The sequence below is a fragment of the Mustela putorius genome, unplaced genomic scaffold (assembly GCF_011764305.1).
Source record: "Mustela putorius furo isolate JIRA1106 unplaced genomic scaffold, ASM1176430v1.1 tig00000095_pilon_pilon_pilon, whole genome shotgun sequence".
NCBI classification, from domain to species: domain Eukaryota; kingdom Metazoa; phylum Chordata; class Mammalia; order Carnivora; family Mustelidae; genus Mustela; species Mustela putorius.
This window is the reverse complement of record NW_025421280.1, coordinates 16,297,099-16,313,765: the sequence shown is the minus strand read 5'-3', so window position 1 is coordinate 16,313,765 and position 16,667 is coordinate 16,297,099. Positions and strand designations below refer to the sequence as shown.

General features: G+C 41.0%; 1 protein-coding gene and 1 long non-coding RNA gene across 8 annotated transcripts in view; both read right to left on the bottom strand.

Moving 5' to 3' along the window:
* The window catches only part of ERC2 (ELKS/RAB6-interacting/CAST family member 2), a 923,400-nt gene that overhangs the window by 878,092 nt on the left and 28,641 nt on the right, over nucleotides 1-16,667 (bottom strand). For all 7 annotated transcript variants that reach the window (XM_045078756.1, XM_045078755.1, XM_045078764.1 and 4 more), the window contains one exon: nucleotides 13,371-14,164. In XM_045078756.1, the coding sequence (XP_044934691.1) occupies nucleotides 13,371-14,027 (657 nt within the window). In that variant the 5' untranslated portion in view covers nucleotides 14,028-14,164. The remainder of the gene's footprint in view (nucleotides 1-13,370; nucleotides 14,165-16,667) is intronic.
* LOC101673703 lies at nucleotides 6,814-9,474 on the bottom strand. Its single transcript, XR_198407.3, has 3 exons — nucleotides 7,995-9,474; nucleotides 7,643-7,734; nucleotides 6,814-7,083 (listed from the first exon to the last, which is right to left on the bottom strand). It is a non-coding gene; the product is annotated as an uncharacterized LOC101673703 (long non-coding RNA).

The window sequence follows — 16,667 nt, the reverse complement described above, 5'->3', positions numbered from 1 at the left end:
GAGATTTTTGGTTCTCTGAATTTGAAACTGAAACTCTAGGCAGTCTCAGTTAAGCACTTGAATGGAGAAGATGCTTTCCTTAAGTGGCCACTTTTTCATAAGCAGCATATAAAAACAGGCATCAAGAAAGAAAGTAGTGAGACAGGAGGGAAAAATAATGAGCAACTGACTTCGTCCTTTTATTCCTGATTATTTTCCAACTATCTTTATTCCAACCCCCAGGGACACCTGACTGCCCTATCTACATTTAGAGCCTGAAAATAACTCTTCTATGTCCCTAGTAAATCTTTCTTTTCCCCTTCAACATGTTTGAATGGGCCTCTGCTAATTGGAACTACATTTTCCCTTAAATAAGTGGTGACTGAATCAATTATTTAAAAAAAAAAAAAATAAGCTGGATTCTCAAAGAAGACAAAGAAGAGGTTTCATAGGAGAAAGTTGCTGGGAGAAGTGGAAACCAGGAACGCTGGGACCCAAGAGGGCAAGATCTGACTTGGAGACACAAGATTGAGAACAATCCGAAGACAAATTCTGAATAAGTGTAACCATTCCCTGAAGTCAGACAGAAACCACCTGAAAAGGATGCCTAGAGCCCCAGTTGAAGGGAATACTGGGTCAGGAAGCTATCCATGTCCCTTTAAATTCCTGTAGAGAGAGGCAAGTTCAGGAAGAATTCTATCTAGATTAATGAGACCATCCTCACTGGATACAATAATCCATAATAAAGAATTTCCCCATTCCTGAAGCCCTGCCCTTATGGATCCAGTGAATTTGTCAAAGTCATAACCACCTCAGCAGATCTACCAGAACGTTAATGAGCATTCTGAGAGATGATCTCTCTCATTCTTCTGCCACCTGCAGTTTTAATTTTCCAGCCAGTCCCTGGAGTTGCTACTTCCCATCCTTCTGGGTGGGCTTCCAAGATAGGAGTTTTCCTCTGGCATTCTCCTCTGCACATGTAACTGACAAGAGTGCATTTGGTCTTTCCTGCTTCCCTCTCTCCTCTGTTGTTCTCGAAAACATGCTCCCTTCCTTGCTCTGGCTTTCTGTTCTTCCTGTATAACTTCTTGACAGCATCCTTAAGATACCTTCAAGCAGTACATTCCTACTTCCACTCTATATTAGGGCTTCCATTTCCACACCAAATTCCCTGGTTTTCAAGCAAATCTGTTGTTTTTCTCATTAAGACAATAGAAAGAACACACTTGTGAAGCTAAAGCATACCTCAGATTCAAATTCCAGCTCCACCTAAGGGTGAGGGCTCTGGCAGGCCATTTAATCTCTCCATCTTGTTTCTCATCTATAAAATGGGGGTACCATGTTTCGCAGGGCTGTTGAGCTCACGCACATGGAAAGCAACTACTAAATTCCTGATACACAGTAGGAGCTAAAAAATGCTTATTCTCTCTCCCTTTCCTTTCCAAGATCAGTATCAGACATAGTCAAAAAACACCATTAAAAAGCCAGTAAAGGGGCACCTGGGTGGCTCAGTGGGTTAAAGCCTCTGCCTTCGGCTCAGGTCATGATCCCGGGGTCCTGGGATCGAGGCCCGCATCAGGTTCTCTGTTCAGTGGGAAGCCTGCCCCCTCCTCTCTCTCTCTGCCTGCCTCTCCGCCAACTTGTGATCTCCCTCTCTCTGTGAAATAAATAAATGAAATCTTTAAAAAAAAAAAAAAAGAAAAAGCCAGTAAAGTTATAAAGAAATGATGGTTTAAAAAATGGGTTTCACGGTGCCTGAGTGGCTCAGTCGGTTAAAGTGTCTGGCTCTTGATTTCAGCTCAGGTCATGAACTTGGGGTTGTGAGATCGAGCCCTGTGTAGGAGGACTCTGCATTGGGTGTGGAGTCTGCTTAAGATTCTCTATCTCTTCTTCTGCCCCTCCCACCTCTCTCTCTCTCTCTCTCTCTCTCTTTAAGAAAAAAAAAAAAGTTCATTTCCTTAAAGGGTTGTCTATTTCCTTAAAAGATTAATCTCTATTTACCAAATATCCACCTCCAAAAGAATCAAGGTATTTGAAGATTCATGGTTACTAGTCCAGGTCATTATTTTTTTAAAAAAAGAAAAAAAAAAGATATAATTTACAATTAATTCCTTCCCATACAATGTTGAATCAGGTTTTACCTTTTATATGAATATTTTTGCATAAATACATACATTTTGATCACCACTCCACAAAGTGAAAGAATTGAGTGTAGGCAAGGTATTAAGAAAAATGAAGATACAGTAATCACCCAATTAACTCAAGGTTTCTCATCATTGTAGGTATAGACATTCTTGGCCGGATAATGTAGAGCTCAATTCTATGCACTTTCGGCTATTTAGCAACACCCCTAGCCTCTACCCACTGGATGTCACCTCTTCCAGTAGTGACAACGAAAAACGTCTCCAGACATTGCCAAATGTCCCTTGGGAGGCAAACTGCCCTCACCTGAGAACAGGTAAGTTACAGTGTACAGAGCCAAACCAGACAGTACAAGCCCAGCCATTGGTTTATAAGACAGGAAGTAGCTGTACTTTTTCTCTCCAGAATGTTCCCACTGAAAACAAAATCGCTGCACATCACTTCCAAGATATAAACAAATGCTGGCTTCACAGAGAAACAGAACGTGCCAGAGTTCTATTTGTTGAGCTGCCCTAGCTCTTGGCTACATGCCCACACTCTGCCTAAAACCTACTTCCCAAACTTTTTGAAAATGCTTTCCACAGCTTTCAGAATCTGACCTTTAGAGCAGCTGTGTGTGTGTGTGCGTGTGTGTGTGCATGCGTGTATGAAATAGATTTACAATTTTCTATATTCTTGCAAAGCCAAAAACCACTTATTGAGTCCAAATGCCAACTGGGGGTGGTGGGAATTTGCACACAGATGTCAGTGGACTCCTAAACAGCAACACAAGAGCTCCACCTGCAACTAATTATAGAAACTGAAATTGCACTCTGGCCAGAGGAGGCTAGGTTCAGAAACCACCCCATCTGCTTTGGCCAATAAAATCACTCTGTTACTTTTCTCCTGTCAACATAGACTTGCTTCTTAAAATCCTCTGAGGATGTTGTCTGTAGGGAAATTTATTAGGCAGTGAATTTTTTGAGGGTGACCGCTCCCTCTGCCTTCTCCCCCTAGAGCTTGGTTTCAAAAAGTGCCTTGGCACAAGTGAGACTAAAATAATCTATCCATTGAAATATTCCAAAATGTTTTCTTTAGTTCCTGGTGTGCTGTTGCTACCCCTTTGCCAAAATAAAATGATCCAGAGAGAAAATGGAAGAGGGAAGTCATTTAGCTCTCCCAAGGTCCAGCATACAGGAATGTTTATATTCCTCCCCCCATTAGCCATGTCTTTCATAAAATAAAACCTGGGAATAAAAATTTGTAAGGCTACTAATGCAGTGCACATGGCTGATCCTAGGGCTGACTATAAGAGATTACGGAGGCAAAACAGCAGACATCTGTGACAAAGATGTGTGTAGCTCACTTCAAATCATTCTCCTACATTCTAGCAAACAAAGAAATCAACTGTTGGCTCTGTGCCATGTCATCTATCTTCAGAACCAAAGGAAGTTTTCACCTACCCAGGAAATCCATTTAAAATCGTGGTTTCAGACTAAGTAGGTCATTGCCTAAGTCTGGACCAGAGTTTTTCCACCTTTCTGGAAAGGTAGACAAAAGCTACACTTCTCTGAAGAGCTGAAGACTATTTCAAGATGAGAAAGGTGAACTTTTGTTGTTGTTGTCCTTGTAAAATTCAGGACATGTCCTTTCAAAATTCAAGTTATGCTGTGGTGCTAAACTGGTTTATATTATGCAGTTCTAAATCTGTGTGCCTATGCAACATTGAGGAAGGCATACATAAACACTCATACTTTAAATCAGAGTTAAAATGAAAAAAAGTTATATACCTATACAACATTTGATTGACTTAATTTCTCAGGTCTCTTTTCTTTATTTTTATTTATTTATTTATTTTTTTTACTTATTTATTTGACAGAGAGAGTGAGATCACAAGTAGGCAGGGAGGCAGGCAGAGAGAGAGGGGGAAGCAGGCTCCCTGCTGAGCAGAGAGCCCAATGCAGGACTCGATCCCCGGACCCTGAGATCATGACCTGAGCCAAAGGCAGAGGCTTAACCCACTGAGCCACCCAGGAGCCCCAGGTCTCTTTTTTTTTTTTAAAAGATTTATCTATTTGCTTGAGAGAGAACACAGTGTGGGAGGGGCAGAGGAAGGAGGGAGAGAATCTCAAGTAGACTCCCCACTGAGTAAGAAAACTGACACAGGGCTTAGTCCCATGACCCTGAGATCATGACGTGAGCAGAAATCAAGAATCAGACTTAACCGACTGAATCACTCAGGCACCCCTCAGTCTCTTAATATGACTTATGAACCCTTTAAGATATTTGAAGAAAGAAGGTGACTAAGGACAACTCAAGTCAGTGCAATAAAAGTCTGGTTTTTTCCTACAGCATCCCTTTGTCCTTCATCTCAGTTCCTGTAAAGAACCTCCCTTCTCCCAATGCCTGCAATCTAAAGGGCTCACCAGTCACAGTAACCCCTTCTCACATACCTATCCTTTGCCCCAGCTGTACACACTCACCAAGTCCTGGAGCAGGATATGACTAAGGTGAGACAAAGTCCTGCAAATTTTCCAAATGGGAAGTAAAGACATAGGGATCCCTTAACCCTTCAGTTATGACCCTGGGGTACAGGCAGCCAAGACCACCCACCACATCAAAGACAAAAATGAGGCTTACACGTAGATGGAGGCAGATATCAAGAACCAGAGATGAACAATAGTGAGAGACAAAATCCTGCTACAGTTTGAGGCACTGGATCTAGTCAACCCCAAGTTCCACATCCAAGCCTTCCTGCAATTTCATTACAGGAACTAATAAGTCTCCATTTTTCGTCTACATAGGCTTTTTTTTTTTTTTTAAGATTTTATTTATTTATTTGACAGAGAGAGAGACCACAAGTAGGCAGAGAGGAAGCAGCTCCCTGCTGAGCAGAGAGCCCCATGCGGGACTCGATCCCATGACCCCGGCATCATGACTTGAGCCAAAGGCAGAGGCTTAACCCACTGAGCCATCCAGGCACCCCACATCTATATAGGCTTAAAAACTTTTCTGTCACTACTTTGGAGTGTTGCCCAATACTATTAGTAAGTAGGTTTTTTCATTCTAATGTGTAAGGTCCTTTAAGATCTCATTTCACTCCACTGAAATGCACCTATTTTTCTGGTTATCATGACTTATAATTATTATGAAAAATATTATCAATTAATAATTTTTTATTTTATCAGTTAGGAAGGTATTGAGCTGCCCAACTAACAATGACTTAAACCACTAGTGGTATTTTCTCATATGACTAGAGGGCTGGAGACCAGCCCCTGTGGGTGCTGCTGCAAGTGCTCAGTGAACATAGGACATAGGACATAGTCTCTGTTTTTGGCATGGCCTTTCTTTCATGGTTACTACACAGCTGTCACAGCCCCAGGCAACAAATCAACACTTATGACAAGAAAAAGGGGGAAGGAACATTGCTGGTGACATTTACAAAAAAAAACTTTCCCAGAATCTCTCACTTGGGTTTCATTGGCCAGTTACATGAGGCAAAAAGGGAGAAGTCTGATGCTGAGACATTAAATAGGCATCACGAGGGCACTCTGGAAGGCCCAGCCACTGAAGGAATTGGTTACACTGAAAATGCCATCTGCCTTCACAGGTTTCAAACTTTAATACCTTGCTTCTAGAGCTACTCCTGAGCCAGTCTTTTCCAAAGTGTGGCCTTTATTTGCTTAGTTTAGAAAATATTTATAGTTTATGGCAAATAAAATTATTAAAAATATATATTAAACTGTGTGTGTGTGTGTGTGTGTATAAAATAACATCCATATGTTAACCTATATAACTATATATATATGAGACTTGGAAGGAAGTATATTCCTCTGACCCCACTGACTTTGGGCTTGGCCATGTAACATGCTTTGGGCAATACGTGAGTTGACTTGATGATATAAGCAGAGGCTTTAAAAGTGTCTGTGTGGTTTGGTTGGACTCTTGGCATCTATGATCTACCATAAGAGGAATTACTGAATAGATTCTGTCCCAAGGAGAATGTGGACACATGTAAAACATATTTACAGCCAACTTTCAACCTCCAGCCTGGTGTCAAAAGTCCAGCCCTGCCCAACTAAGTAGCACCCAACCTGCAGATACATGAGGGAGAGGTAAATGCTTATCTTTTTAAGCCAATTAGGTTTTGGAACAGCTTGTTACACAGCATTACTACAGCAACAGCTGCTCAATATATAGATGCTTGGTTTAAGATAAGGTTTCATGGTCTTTGCTGGGGTTAAGCAAACTTAATAGATTTTTTTTTCCTTTTTTTAAAAATTTATTTTGGAGGGGTGTGGCAGAGAAAGAATCTCAAGCAGACTCTCCACTGAGCATGCAGCTTGACGCATGGTTCAATCTCACGACCCCAAGATCAGGATATAAGCCAAAATCAAGAGTCGGACGCTCAACTGCTCAACCAACTGAGCCACCCAAGTGTCCCCTTAATAATCATTTTTTAGGGGCACCTGGGTGGCTCAGTGGGTTAAGCCTCTGCCTTCAGCTCAGGTGATGATCTCAAGGTTCTGGGATCAAGCCCCACATCAGGCTCTCTGCTTGAGCGGAGCCTGCTTCCCCCTCTCTCTCTCTGCCTGCCTCTCTGCCTACTTGTGATCTCCTTCTCTTTCTGTGTGTCAAGTAAATAAATAAGCAAATAAAATCTTTTTAAAAAAATCATCATCATCATTTTTTTAACTGCAAAAGTGAGAGCATTTCATTTCACATGCTGATATATCGTATGTGTTTGTTAGGGCTGCCATAACAAAGAATCACGAACCAGGTGGCTTAAACAACAGAAATTTATTGCCTCATAGTTCTGGAGGCTAGAAGATCCAGATAAAGGTATCACTGGGGTTGCTTCCTTCTGAGAACTGTGAGGGAAGAATCCAGGCCTCTTTCCTTGGATGGTAGATAACCATCTTCTCCCTGCGTCTTCACGTGGTCTTCCCTCTGTTCATGTTTATGTCTGTGTCCAACTTTCCCCTTTTGGTAAGGACATCAGACATATTGGGTTAGTGCCCACGCAAATGACCTCATTTTAACTTGATTACCTTTCAAAAGGCCTTATCTCCAAATAAAATCACATTCTGAGTTACAGGAAATTAAGATTCTAACATATCATTTAGGGGGGAACATAATTCAACCCATAACATTATGCATTATGGATTTCCGGGATAAGAGTATCTAGTATGTCATGCCTCAAGTTTATTTGACTGGGAAATCCCCTCTGGAAAGTATTGTTTCCCTGGAAATACTTTGGAAAGGTGGCTTTGATGGCTCCATGGATCTCAGATTCAAAGTAGCAGGAGGAATGGAGCCTGAAAGAAGGCACAGGGATAAAACGGATCTATCTGAACAGTGAATATATTTAAGTTCCATTGACAGACTAGATGGACCTGGGCACTGCAAGGCTGAGTCCTTGATTTCACAAAAACCCAGTGCTCAAGGGGACTGCAGCTGCATTTAACAGTTAGTGGATGCCCCCTTCACAATGCAGCTACCTCGCCATCTTCCCAACAGGAAACAGAATGAATTCTACCACCTTTTTCCAACTGGCACAGCTCTTCGTATCTGGATACTCCCAGTGACAGCAGTATTTTAGAACAGAGTTTAATGACCCCTGTTGAAATGGCCCTAGAGTTAATCAAATAAAACAAAAAATAATGATAAAAGAAACATGGAAACGTGACCTATCTCGACCTGTTCAAGTTACAGGCTCAGAATGAGAACCAAAAAAAATCATACGTTGAAACTAGCTTAAAAAAAAAGTCATCAAAACCCCATACGAATATTGATTTAGAGTAGATTATTTCCTATTGTGTTAAGCCAGAAATAGAAATGATCACATAACCATTGCTTCAAAGCCATAAAACTCCCCAGGCAGGTTTACTTACACTTCTTAGGTTACGTTTCCCAGTGACCTTGTCCCACTTCTTCGTGCAAGATGGGTAAATATTAGATCGAGTACAATCTCCCAGCGTGTGATGCTATTTATATTCAAGCAGATCCTTGGCTAGCCATGCACAAGTTAGGAAAACGTCTCAAAACTGCTTAATACACATCTAATTTAGAAAAAGTAATCTATTAGAAATATAAAGTTAATAACGACCCCAAAAAATCCAGGAATATGAAAAGTCAGTAACTTACATGCATCAAACTGCAAGACATAAGTCCTTATGAACTTTCTGAAAATTTCTTCTCTATCATGTTTTCCCTCTCTGATCTCTATCATGCAGGTAAATAGAATGAAGGGGTAAAAAAAAGACAATAGTATAAACTTTAAGAGAAAATTAGGTCACTTAACCTTCCAGGATTTGGATTCTCCTGCCCTCAACATCCACCCCAACTCCACAGGCTATTACAAATAATAAGGGGGCTATCTCAAGTGGTAGCCAAACACCCATTCCGAATCTTTTCTTCTCACCTCTCCCCAAATCAGTCTACATGGGTGACATTGAGAGCAGAGGCTATGGGTTCACACCATTTCAAAGAATTAGACGTCATAATACTCCACCACCCTCTTCCTCCATTCCAGAAAGTACATCATGAAGCAGAAAGCGCAAGTGATAACATAAGGGTAACTGCATCCATGCATTCCAGTGATTCCACATGCCAATACTACAACTCTTAGTAGTCCCAAATTTATTTCTATTCATGCAGACCTACGTGGCTGAGAAGTAGCACCTTGGAGAGAGACTAGGAGATGGAAGTGAGGAGTCTGGATAGGTGTCTGGTGTGGAATACCCATCCAGGAATCTGAGTATCTATCCTTTGCCTGTATGATATTTGGTCACAGCTCCCTACCCAATTGCCTCCAAGGTTGCAAATGTCCTGCCCTTCCTGTAACACAGGAAAGGTGTTCAACATCGTCTCTTAGATCTGGAGCTGGGTTCACCTCCCCTGGACAGAATCACTAGAACTTCAAAATATAGTGCAAAAGAACTGATGAGTGGTTTCCCTCTTCAACACTGCACATAAGAGTGAAAGGTCTGTATTAGTGACCATTAAGTACACAGAACCATGAATCTCATACACAAGAGCACTTGAGCTTCCTGACCTCTAGCCTATGATGGACCTGCTTCCCATTTGTATTCACGTAATATAGTTCAAATTGTTTTAGATCACCTGAATTTATGCTAGCAAACTTCTAATTATCCAAACAGACAGTGGTTGAACTTCATTTGTAGATGCAGTCTCTGGTTGTTGTGCATAAGAAACCACAGTCAAATGTTCCCCATCTGCTTTACATTTTTTTCTTTCATATAGAAAAATTTTCCATGATTTTTTCCTCTAAAGGGAAATTACAGTCAGTAATGGTAAATGGTTGAAATTCTAAACAGCACAAAAAACCACTTCTACGAAAATGAAATAAATTCCTAATTAAGGGGGCGCCTGGGTGGCTCAGTGGGTTAAGCCGCTGCCTTCGGCTCAGGTCATGATCTCAGGGTCCTGGGATCGAGTCCCGCATCGGGCTCTCTGCTCAGCAGGGAGCCTGCTTCCTCCTCTCTCTCTCTGCCTGCCTCTCTGCCTACTTGTGATCTCTCTCTGTCAAATAAATAAATAAATCTTAAAAAAAAAAAAAAATTCCTAATTAAGAATAAAAATCCCCCCCCCCAAAAAAAAGAATAAAAATCCCCAGGGATGCCTGGGTGGTTCAGTTGGTTAAGCTGCTGCGTTCGGCTCAGGTCAGGATCTCAGGATCCCAGGGGCTCCCATCAAGGAATCCTGCATTGGGTTCGTTGCTCAGCAGGGAGCCTTCTTCTCTCTGCCTCTGCCTGCTGCTCTGCCTGCTTGTGTTCTCCCCCTCCATCTCTCTCTGACAAATAAATAAATAAATAACATCTTTAAAAAAAAAGAATAAAAATCCCAGGGCACCTGGGTGGCTCAGTGGGTTAAACCTCTGCCTTCAGCTTGGGTCAGGATCTCAGGGTCCTGGGATTGAGCCCCGCATCAGGCTCTCTGCTCAGCAGGGAGCCTGCTTCCCCAGCTCTCTCTGCCTGCCTCTCTGAATATTTGTGATCTGTCTGTCAAATAAATAAATAAAATCTTAAAAAAAAAAAAAAGAATAGAAATCCATTAAACTAAATCACATTCTTAGTCACTCTATCAGAACAAGTCATTTTTCTCATCTAACATATATGATCTTCCCATTAAACTAAGATTACACTCACAGTTCAGTGTTCCTGTAAGGAGTTACTGAACATAAGTCCTAGACATTTCCATGAACTAGACCAAAGCATTGAAGACCAGCTCTCATTAACTAGCTGTGTGAACTTAGGCAAACTGCTCATTCTTTCTACATTTATTGTTCATGTGCAAAACAAGAAAAAGTCTAGCACCTACTCAAGGTGACTAATGCAAACAATAAATAAGCTAATACACACAAAGCTCCAAGAACAATGATTGGCACATAGTAAGCCCCCAACAGAGGTCTACTGGTCACAGTAGTAGTAATAATAGAAACAGCAGCAACAGCAGGAGTCTAGATTGTTCCCCAAGCTTTATTTCATCTTGCTCCACTTTTTGATGAACACCAAAACCCCACTGGTAGAAATTTCTAGATGTCCTTTGTATCTTACTCTCCTCCCTGGAAAGAAGAAAGGACTATACTATAACTCCCAATCCCTTGCAATTGGGTCACTTCCAGCCCAAGGAACTGAGGAGCCAATGTGCCATCTCCACACACCCCCTTCCTCTGGTGTGACAACTCCTGAAGCCATGTGCCAAGATGCAGAAAGCTTGAATCCTGAGTCACTGCCTGGAGGAGGGCTGCCCTGGAGTCACCTGACCTACTTCATATTTCCAGTGAATCTTGATGTGTTAAGCCACTGAGATTTGACTGCTGCAGAAGGATCTACCCTATCCTGACCAATAGGTACTCACATACTCCTAAAACAGATGCTGGCATAATTCCTACAGGAGAAGGAGAAGTGCTTCAATTTTTAAAAAATGACTTGCTTTTTGTCAATCTTTATATTCTTTACTTTGTAATACTACCTCATACTGCAAGTAAATTGACTTTTCAAACACTCCATGCTGCTTCCTCCTTTTGCATTTTTAGCCTAAAAAAGAAAATGTTCACATTTTAATCATATTTAATAGAAAGATTAACACTGGAGCTTTTACTGGATCATACGTCACATGATCACAGGGCACCCATAGTACCTAAGGTAGCCTATGATCATAGTATTTTCCAGAACTAAGAAGGGGTAGTAGGAGCCCCCTCAAGTATTCACTTATTTCTGACTTATAGCAACTTGGGACAGTTAAGTAGGATTATGGATATTTAAACTAAACTAACGCTAACAAAATAGACAAGGGGTTTAAAATGCTTTTACAACAGCATGAAGGTTTTGTGTGTCATTAAAATGTACCTCAATATGTCATTTATTTTATTTTGTCAACAACTTCCATACATATTTAATTCTGTGTGAATGTCGGAAAAGACACATAATAGATTGGCATAATAGCACATCACGTAATTTATAAGTAAACATACATGTGTGTAAGTGAGAGTCTGTGCTCAAAAAAAAATTTAATGATAGCAACATAAGATAAAAGTAATTTTTGAGCTGACAGTTTAAAGAATGGATTTCAAACTTTTTTGTCATTATTTGCATGATTCCTAAATAGCTGTAACCGTTTTTCCAAAACAACTAAATAAGAAAACCAGTACAGAATTAGGGAAATACACATAGCAGTGACAGGTTCATAAAGACATCACGAACCAGCAAAGTCAGGGGAAAAAAGCAGAAATGATAGTAAAGAGCATTAATTTGATTTAGGACTGAAGAACAAAACTTTCTGTTCTAACTAAAAATCACACTTTCACATCTGAAAACCAGCAAAGACTCTGTCAGATAGTCAAAAGGATAAGGTGATTGCTTTCTACACATAGAAGAGAATGAAGAACAGATTCTCACAAAGATCAGAAATGCTTCTAAAGATACTTGGACTCCAAGGGGTGGTATCCAGGGCAACAGATAGGAGGGCCAGCAGATAACCCCAAGAAAGGCAGAGAGCTTCGTGAGGCCAACATCAAGACCAATTATCAAAGAATCACAAGGTCAGCCAAGTTAGAATTATCTCAAATTTCTACAGAAAGTTAAGTGATACCCAGAAATTTTTCCACCAAATGCCACAGCACTCTACTCCCCATCTCCTAGCACTTATCTCACTACTCATAAGAGGTGAAGCTGGGATTTAAACCCAGGAATGTCAGACTCCAAAGCCCTTATGAAAACAGGAGCAGATGAATGAGCCCCACAGAATAGGTAGGATTTGGAAATGGGAGACTAGCCAACTATAAAAGGGAAAAGGAAGGGAGAGGCTTCCAGAGAAGGGAAACCTTTCTCTGGCAGAAAGCTACCAGAGAAAGGGAACAGAAAGAGTAAAGAACTGAAGGGGTAAAACCCTGAGTAAGTGCAGCAATCACCAAGTTGGAGTGCAGGTAACACAGGAGATGCGCAGGGAGAGGGTATGAGATAAGGCTGGAAAGCCTGGCTCAGGCCTTCCAAAGTAAGGTGCTGATGGCTCAGCCAAAATGCCAAATTCACTCTGAAGCCAATAAGTAATTATTGAGGGCTGTAAAGCAGAGAAATGGTATAACTGAAAGTAGACACAGGGAAAACTAATCTTGCTATAACATGGAAGATAGATCAAAGAGTAAGAAGGTGTCTTGCACATAGTACATGCTTATTTAATATGAATGGATAAAGGAAAGATCAGGTTACAAATTTTTTTGTTTCTCCAACCTGGTATCAAACCCATTCCACCCAGTGTTACTTAATATTATTTGGTTTGCTGTTTAGAGTATAAACTCCACTCATTCTAGAAAGAAATAAACTTGCTCTCACTTCAAAAATAAATCAATTCATCAGTCAAATGTGGCTCTTTAAATGTTGCTGTTAAAGTGTCTACTCTTGCAAAAATTAACATTTTCCTCTTCCATGCAGAAGGAAGTACATCTGAGCTGCTGTTGTTACCACTGAAAAAAGAAAAAAAATAACCAAGTATAAAAGTTAGGCAATAAAGAATGATTCCCCCTCTTCTGCAACAGTGTGAAAAAGTTAATGGAAAATAAGATCAGAAGTTATAATTTCATATTGCTTATATGACCTTTTGTAGTCTTTAAGTCAAACACGTCCTAAACCATAGCTTTCTTGATGATGCTGAACTTTCTTCCACATAGGTCGTGGTGCCATCTGCAAAGCATCAACTACTCAGTGAAAAGCCAAGGCTGAAAAACACAGAGATGAGTCATAACCTACCTGATTTTCTTCATGGGACACCCTCATCTGTTCCTTGAGAACGGACATTCGGGCTGCCTCTTCTTTCCTCAAGACTCTCTCCTTTTTGAGCTCAGGACTCCAGAAGGTCTTGATACTGTTCATGGAAGATCCTAACTTGCTGTCTTTGATGTCTAGTTCTTTCCGGAGGAGGTCATTCTCTCTCTGAAGTTCTTTGAGCTGAGCTTGAAGGTCTAACATTGTGCTGTCCCTTACCTGCCTCAACATGGAAGGGACCTGATGGTGGTGGTGATGGGATGAGCTAGTCAGACCACCATGTTGATCTGTGTATGAAAGAACATCTGTGTGGGAAAGTCCAGCAGAAGCAATATTGGGACTACTCCCCATGGCTGTGACTCGGCCTCCATAAACAGCTCGATTTGTGGCTCTTCCCAGAGTCATGGTGCCCTTTGGGTAAGTTGTCGAAGCCACCCCTTCATGATCACTCAGGTACATAGGTCCAGATGTAGCATAGGCTGCATTTAGGGACTGGATGTTCTCCATGGACAGTGTCTTGCCTGTTCCTCCACCTCCCCCACTGCTTGTTCTTCTGTGGCCCAAACGAGGAGACCTTGGCAAACGAGGAGATCTGGAAGGACTACCTTCCAGATTGGTGATTGTTCTTGCACTTCCATACATTTTTCTTCTATTATGAGGTGCTATTGAAGAGAAGGAATGTTATACTAAGTTGGGGGTTAAGCCAGTATTTCCACTATTGGCCAGAATTTTCAATGCATTCTTTTCACACTCTGTTCCAGAAAATGACTCCAGAGGATCTGAAAAATGAGAAGAAGAAAAAAATAATCAAAAACAAACTTCTTTAGAACTCTGACTACATTATATTTTTTAAAATGTATCAATAGGTTAATGATGATAATGACAGATACAAGAACAATAGTCACACCCATATTCTTTTTTTTAAGTAGTCCCAAACTTTATTTACTACATGTAAATATTTTGTCTATTTCCCACACCCAAATCCCAAGCAAGCTCAAAAGTTCTCAGAGCAAAGAAGCAGCTCATTTTTCTTCAGGAAAATGATGCTCTGCATTTTGGTTTGTGCTAAGTGACAGCTGGGACTTCCAGAAAATTCACCATAGAATTCCTCATCATAGGGAAATTTGCTATAAAATACTCCATCCTAGGGGCATGGCCCCCATACACAAGTGGCTTGACAGTGACTCTGAGAAGCTTTTTCTTCCTAGGACGTCACATAATAGTCAGGCATGTTGTTACTTCCCACCCCTGTACACATTCCAGTCATCACTAATCCACCACAGTCCTCATTTCCACTAAGGCTGGAACTCTTCTCAACATAACACTCTAGAGGGTTTACCACCAATCAACTTGCACTGGCTCAGGAGTGAAACTATTGGCCATTTTGGAGCTAGAAGAAAAAAAGGAGGCTCAACCATTAAGATTCCTGTACATCTAGCCAGATCCTAAATGCTATTACCAGAGAAAATGGTAGTCCTGTCTTTTTCTCCCGTCACACACTTCTTTCAGGCTGGTGTTTTGGGACTTCCTTTTCCAATTCTGGTTGACCTAAATAATTACTCCACATTAATTCACACCTGAAGAGAAATGGCACAAGGGAATAGTAGACCATGTTAGAGCTCCTGGGCCGATACCCCCTGGAGAAGAGTAGTAGAAGCTCCCTGTCATAGTCACTCAAGAACTTTGTTGTAGAATTTTATGTAGCTGGGATACAGGGTTGTGATTATCCCTTCAATGTTGGGCCCAAATGGCCTTATTGTGGTGCATAATGGCCTCCCGCTCTTCCTTTGAGGATATGTTTAGTATACTTTATTTTTCTTCACGTTTTAGACACTAAGAACACAGATTTTGGAGAAGGGCAAACCAGGGTTCAAATTTCTATTCTAACACTGACTACCTTAGTGACCTTAGGTTAGGGATAGGCATGTGGTCCACATTGGCCCAAAAAGAGTTACACCATACTTTAGTTGGAACAATTGGGAAAGGCAAGCTCTTTTGCAGCTAGAATTACTTGCTTTTGAGATGGAGCTTCAGAGGACCTCCACATGGAAATGGCTGTCTTGGGAGTGAAGCTAATGCAAAGGAAAGCAGAGCCAAACTTTTTGTTTCCCCCAAGATTTTATTTATCTATTTGACAGAGAAAGAGAGAGAGCGCACAAGCAAGGGGAGTGGCAGGCTGAGGGAGAAGGAGAAGCAGACTCTCCATTGAGCAAGGAGATACATGTGGGGCTCCATCCCAGGACCTGGGGTAATGACCAGAGCTGAAGGCAGTTACTTAACCAATTGAGCCTCCCAGGCACCCCAGAGCCAAACTTTAGATAGTATGAAATCAAACCAAGTGACATAACTTGATACCCTGGATCCAGCACTCACTGAAGGTACATCTACTCCAGACCATTTTGGCTACACATGCCAGGCAGACTGACTGAATTATTGACCCCAATTCATCACTCCTTCTTGCACCTATGTCCTTGGCAGTGCCCTCCCAATCTGACTCTGAGTTCACTCATATGATTTGTTCTGGCCAATAAGGTGGTAGCATATGTGAAGGAAGCAGAGGCCTAAAGCAGCTCTTGTGTATCTATTTTCTTGCTCATTTTCCTCTGCAACAGTAATTAGAATATGCCCAGTCTTGCTTGCTGGAAGATGAGAAATATGAAATAGAGTCAAGGTGTCCTGGCCAACAGCCAACCAACCCCAAGACATTTAAGCAAGCCCACTCAAGATGAGCAGAGCTGCCTAGCCAACCTGCAGCTGACCACAGAGGCATAAGCAAGTGCAGCTGATATCCAATGAGCCCCATACACCAATGGACAAAACAAATCCTTATTATGTCAATGATGTTTTGCAGCTGGATGTTCTGCAGCATTACTAGAGCAACAGACAATGGATAGCTTCACTCATATGTTTCTTTTTTCATTACGTTCAATTCTAGTTGGGGTATCTGTGTTTTACATCCTAAAAAGTCCTCATATACAGTATGAATAAATATTTTCCATAAAGTCTCCTCCTTTCCCTAAAAAGTCCCAAGAGTTACACTCATTTCTAACTAAGGAACTTCGTTTCAAATGTTTACATTACTTAGAGCTATATTTTATTCTACTTGAAAATACACAAAAATCATTTTGTATCTAAGATTTTTGCATGATAATCTGTTCTGTAGAAAAGGCAAATCAACAGTTCCAACAATAGGATTCAGTTACATAAATGATGAAAGAGACAGACTGACAGTGGATAGAATAATGTAACCATAACATGAATAGTTAATGAGATGGAAAGATA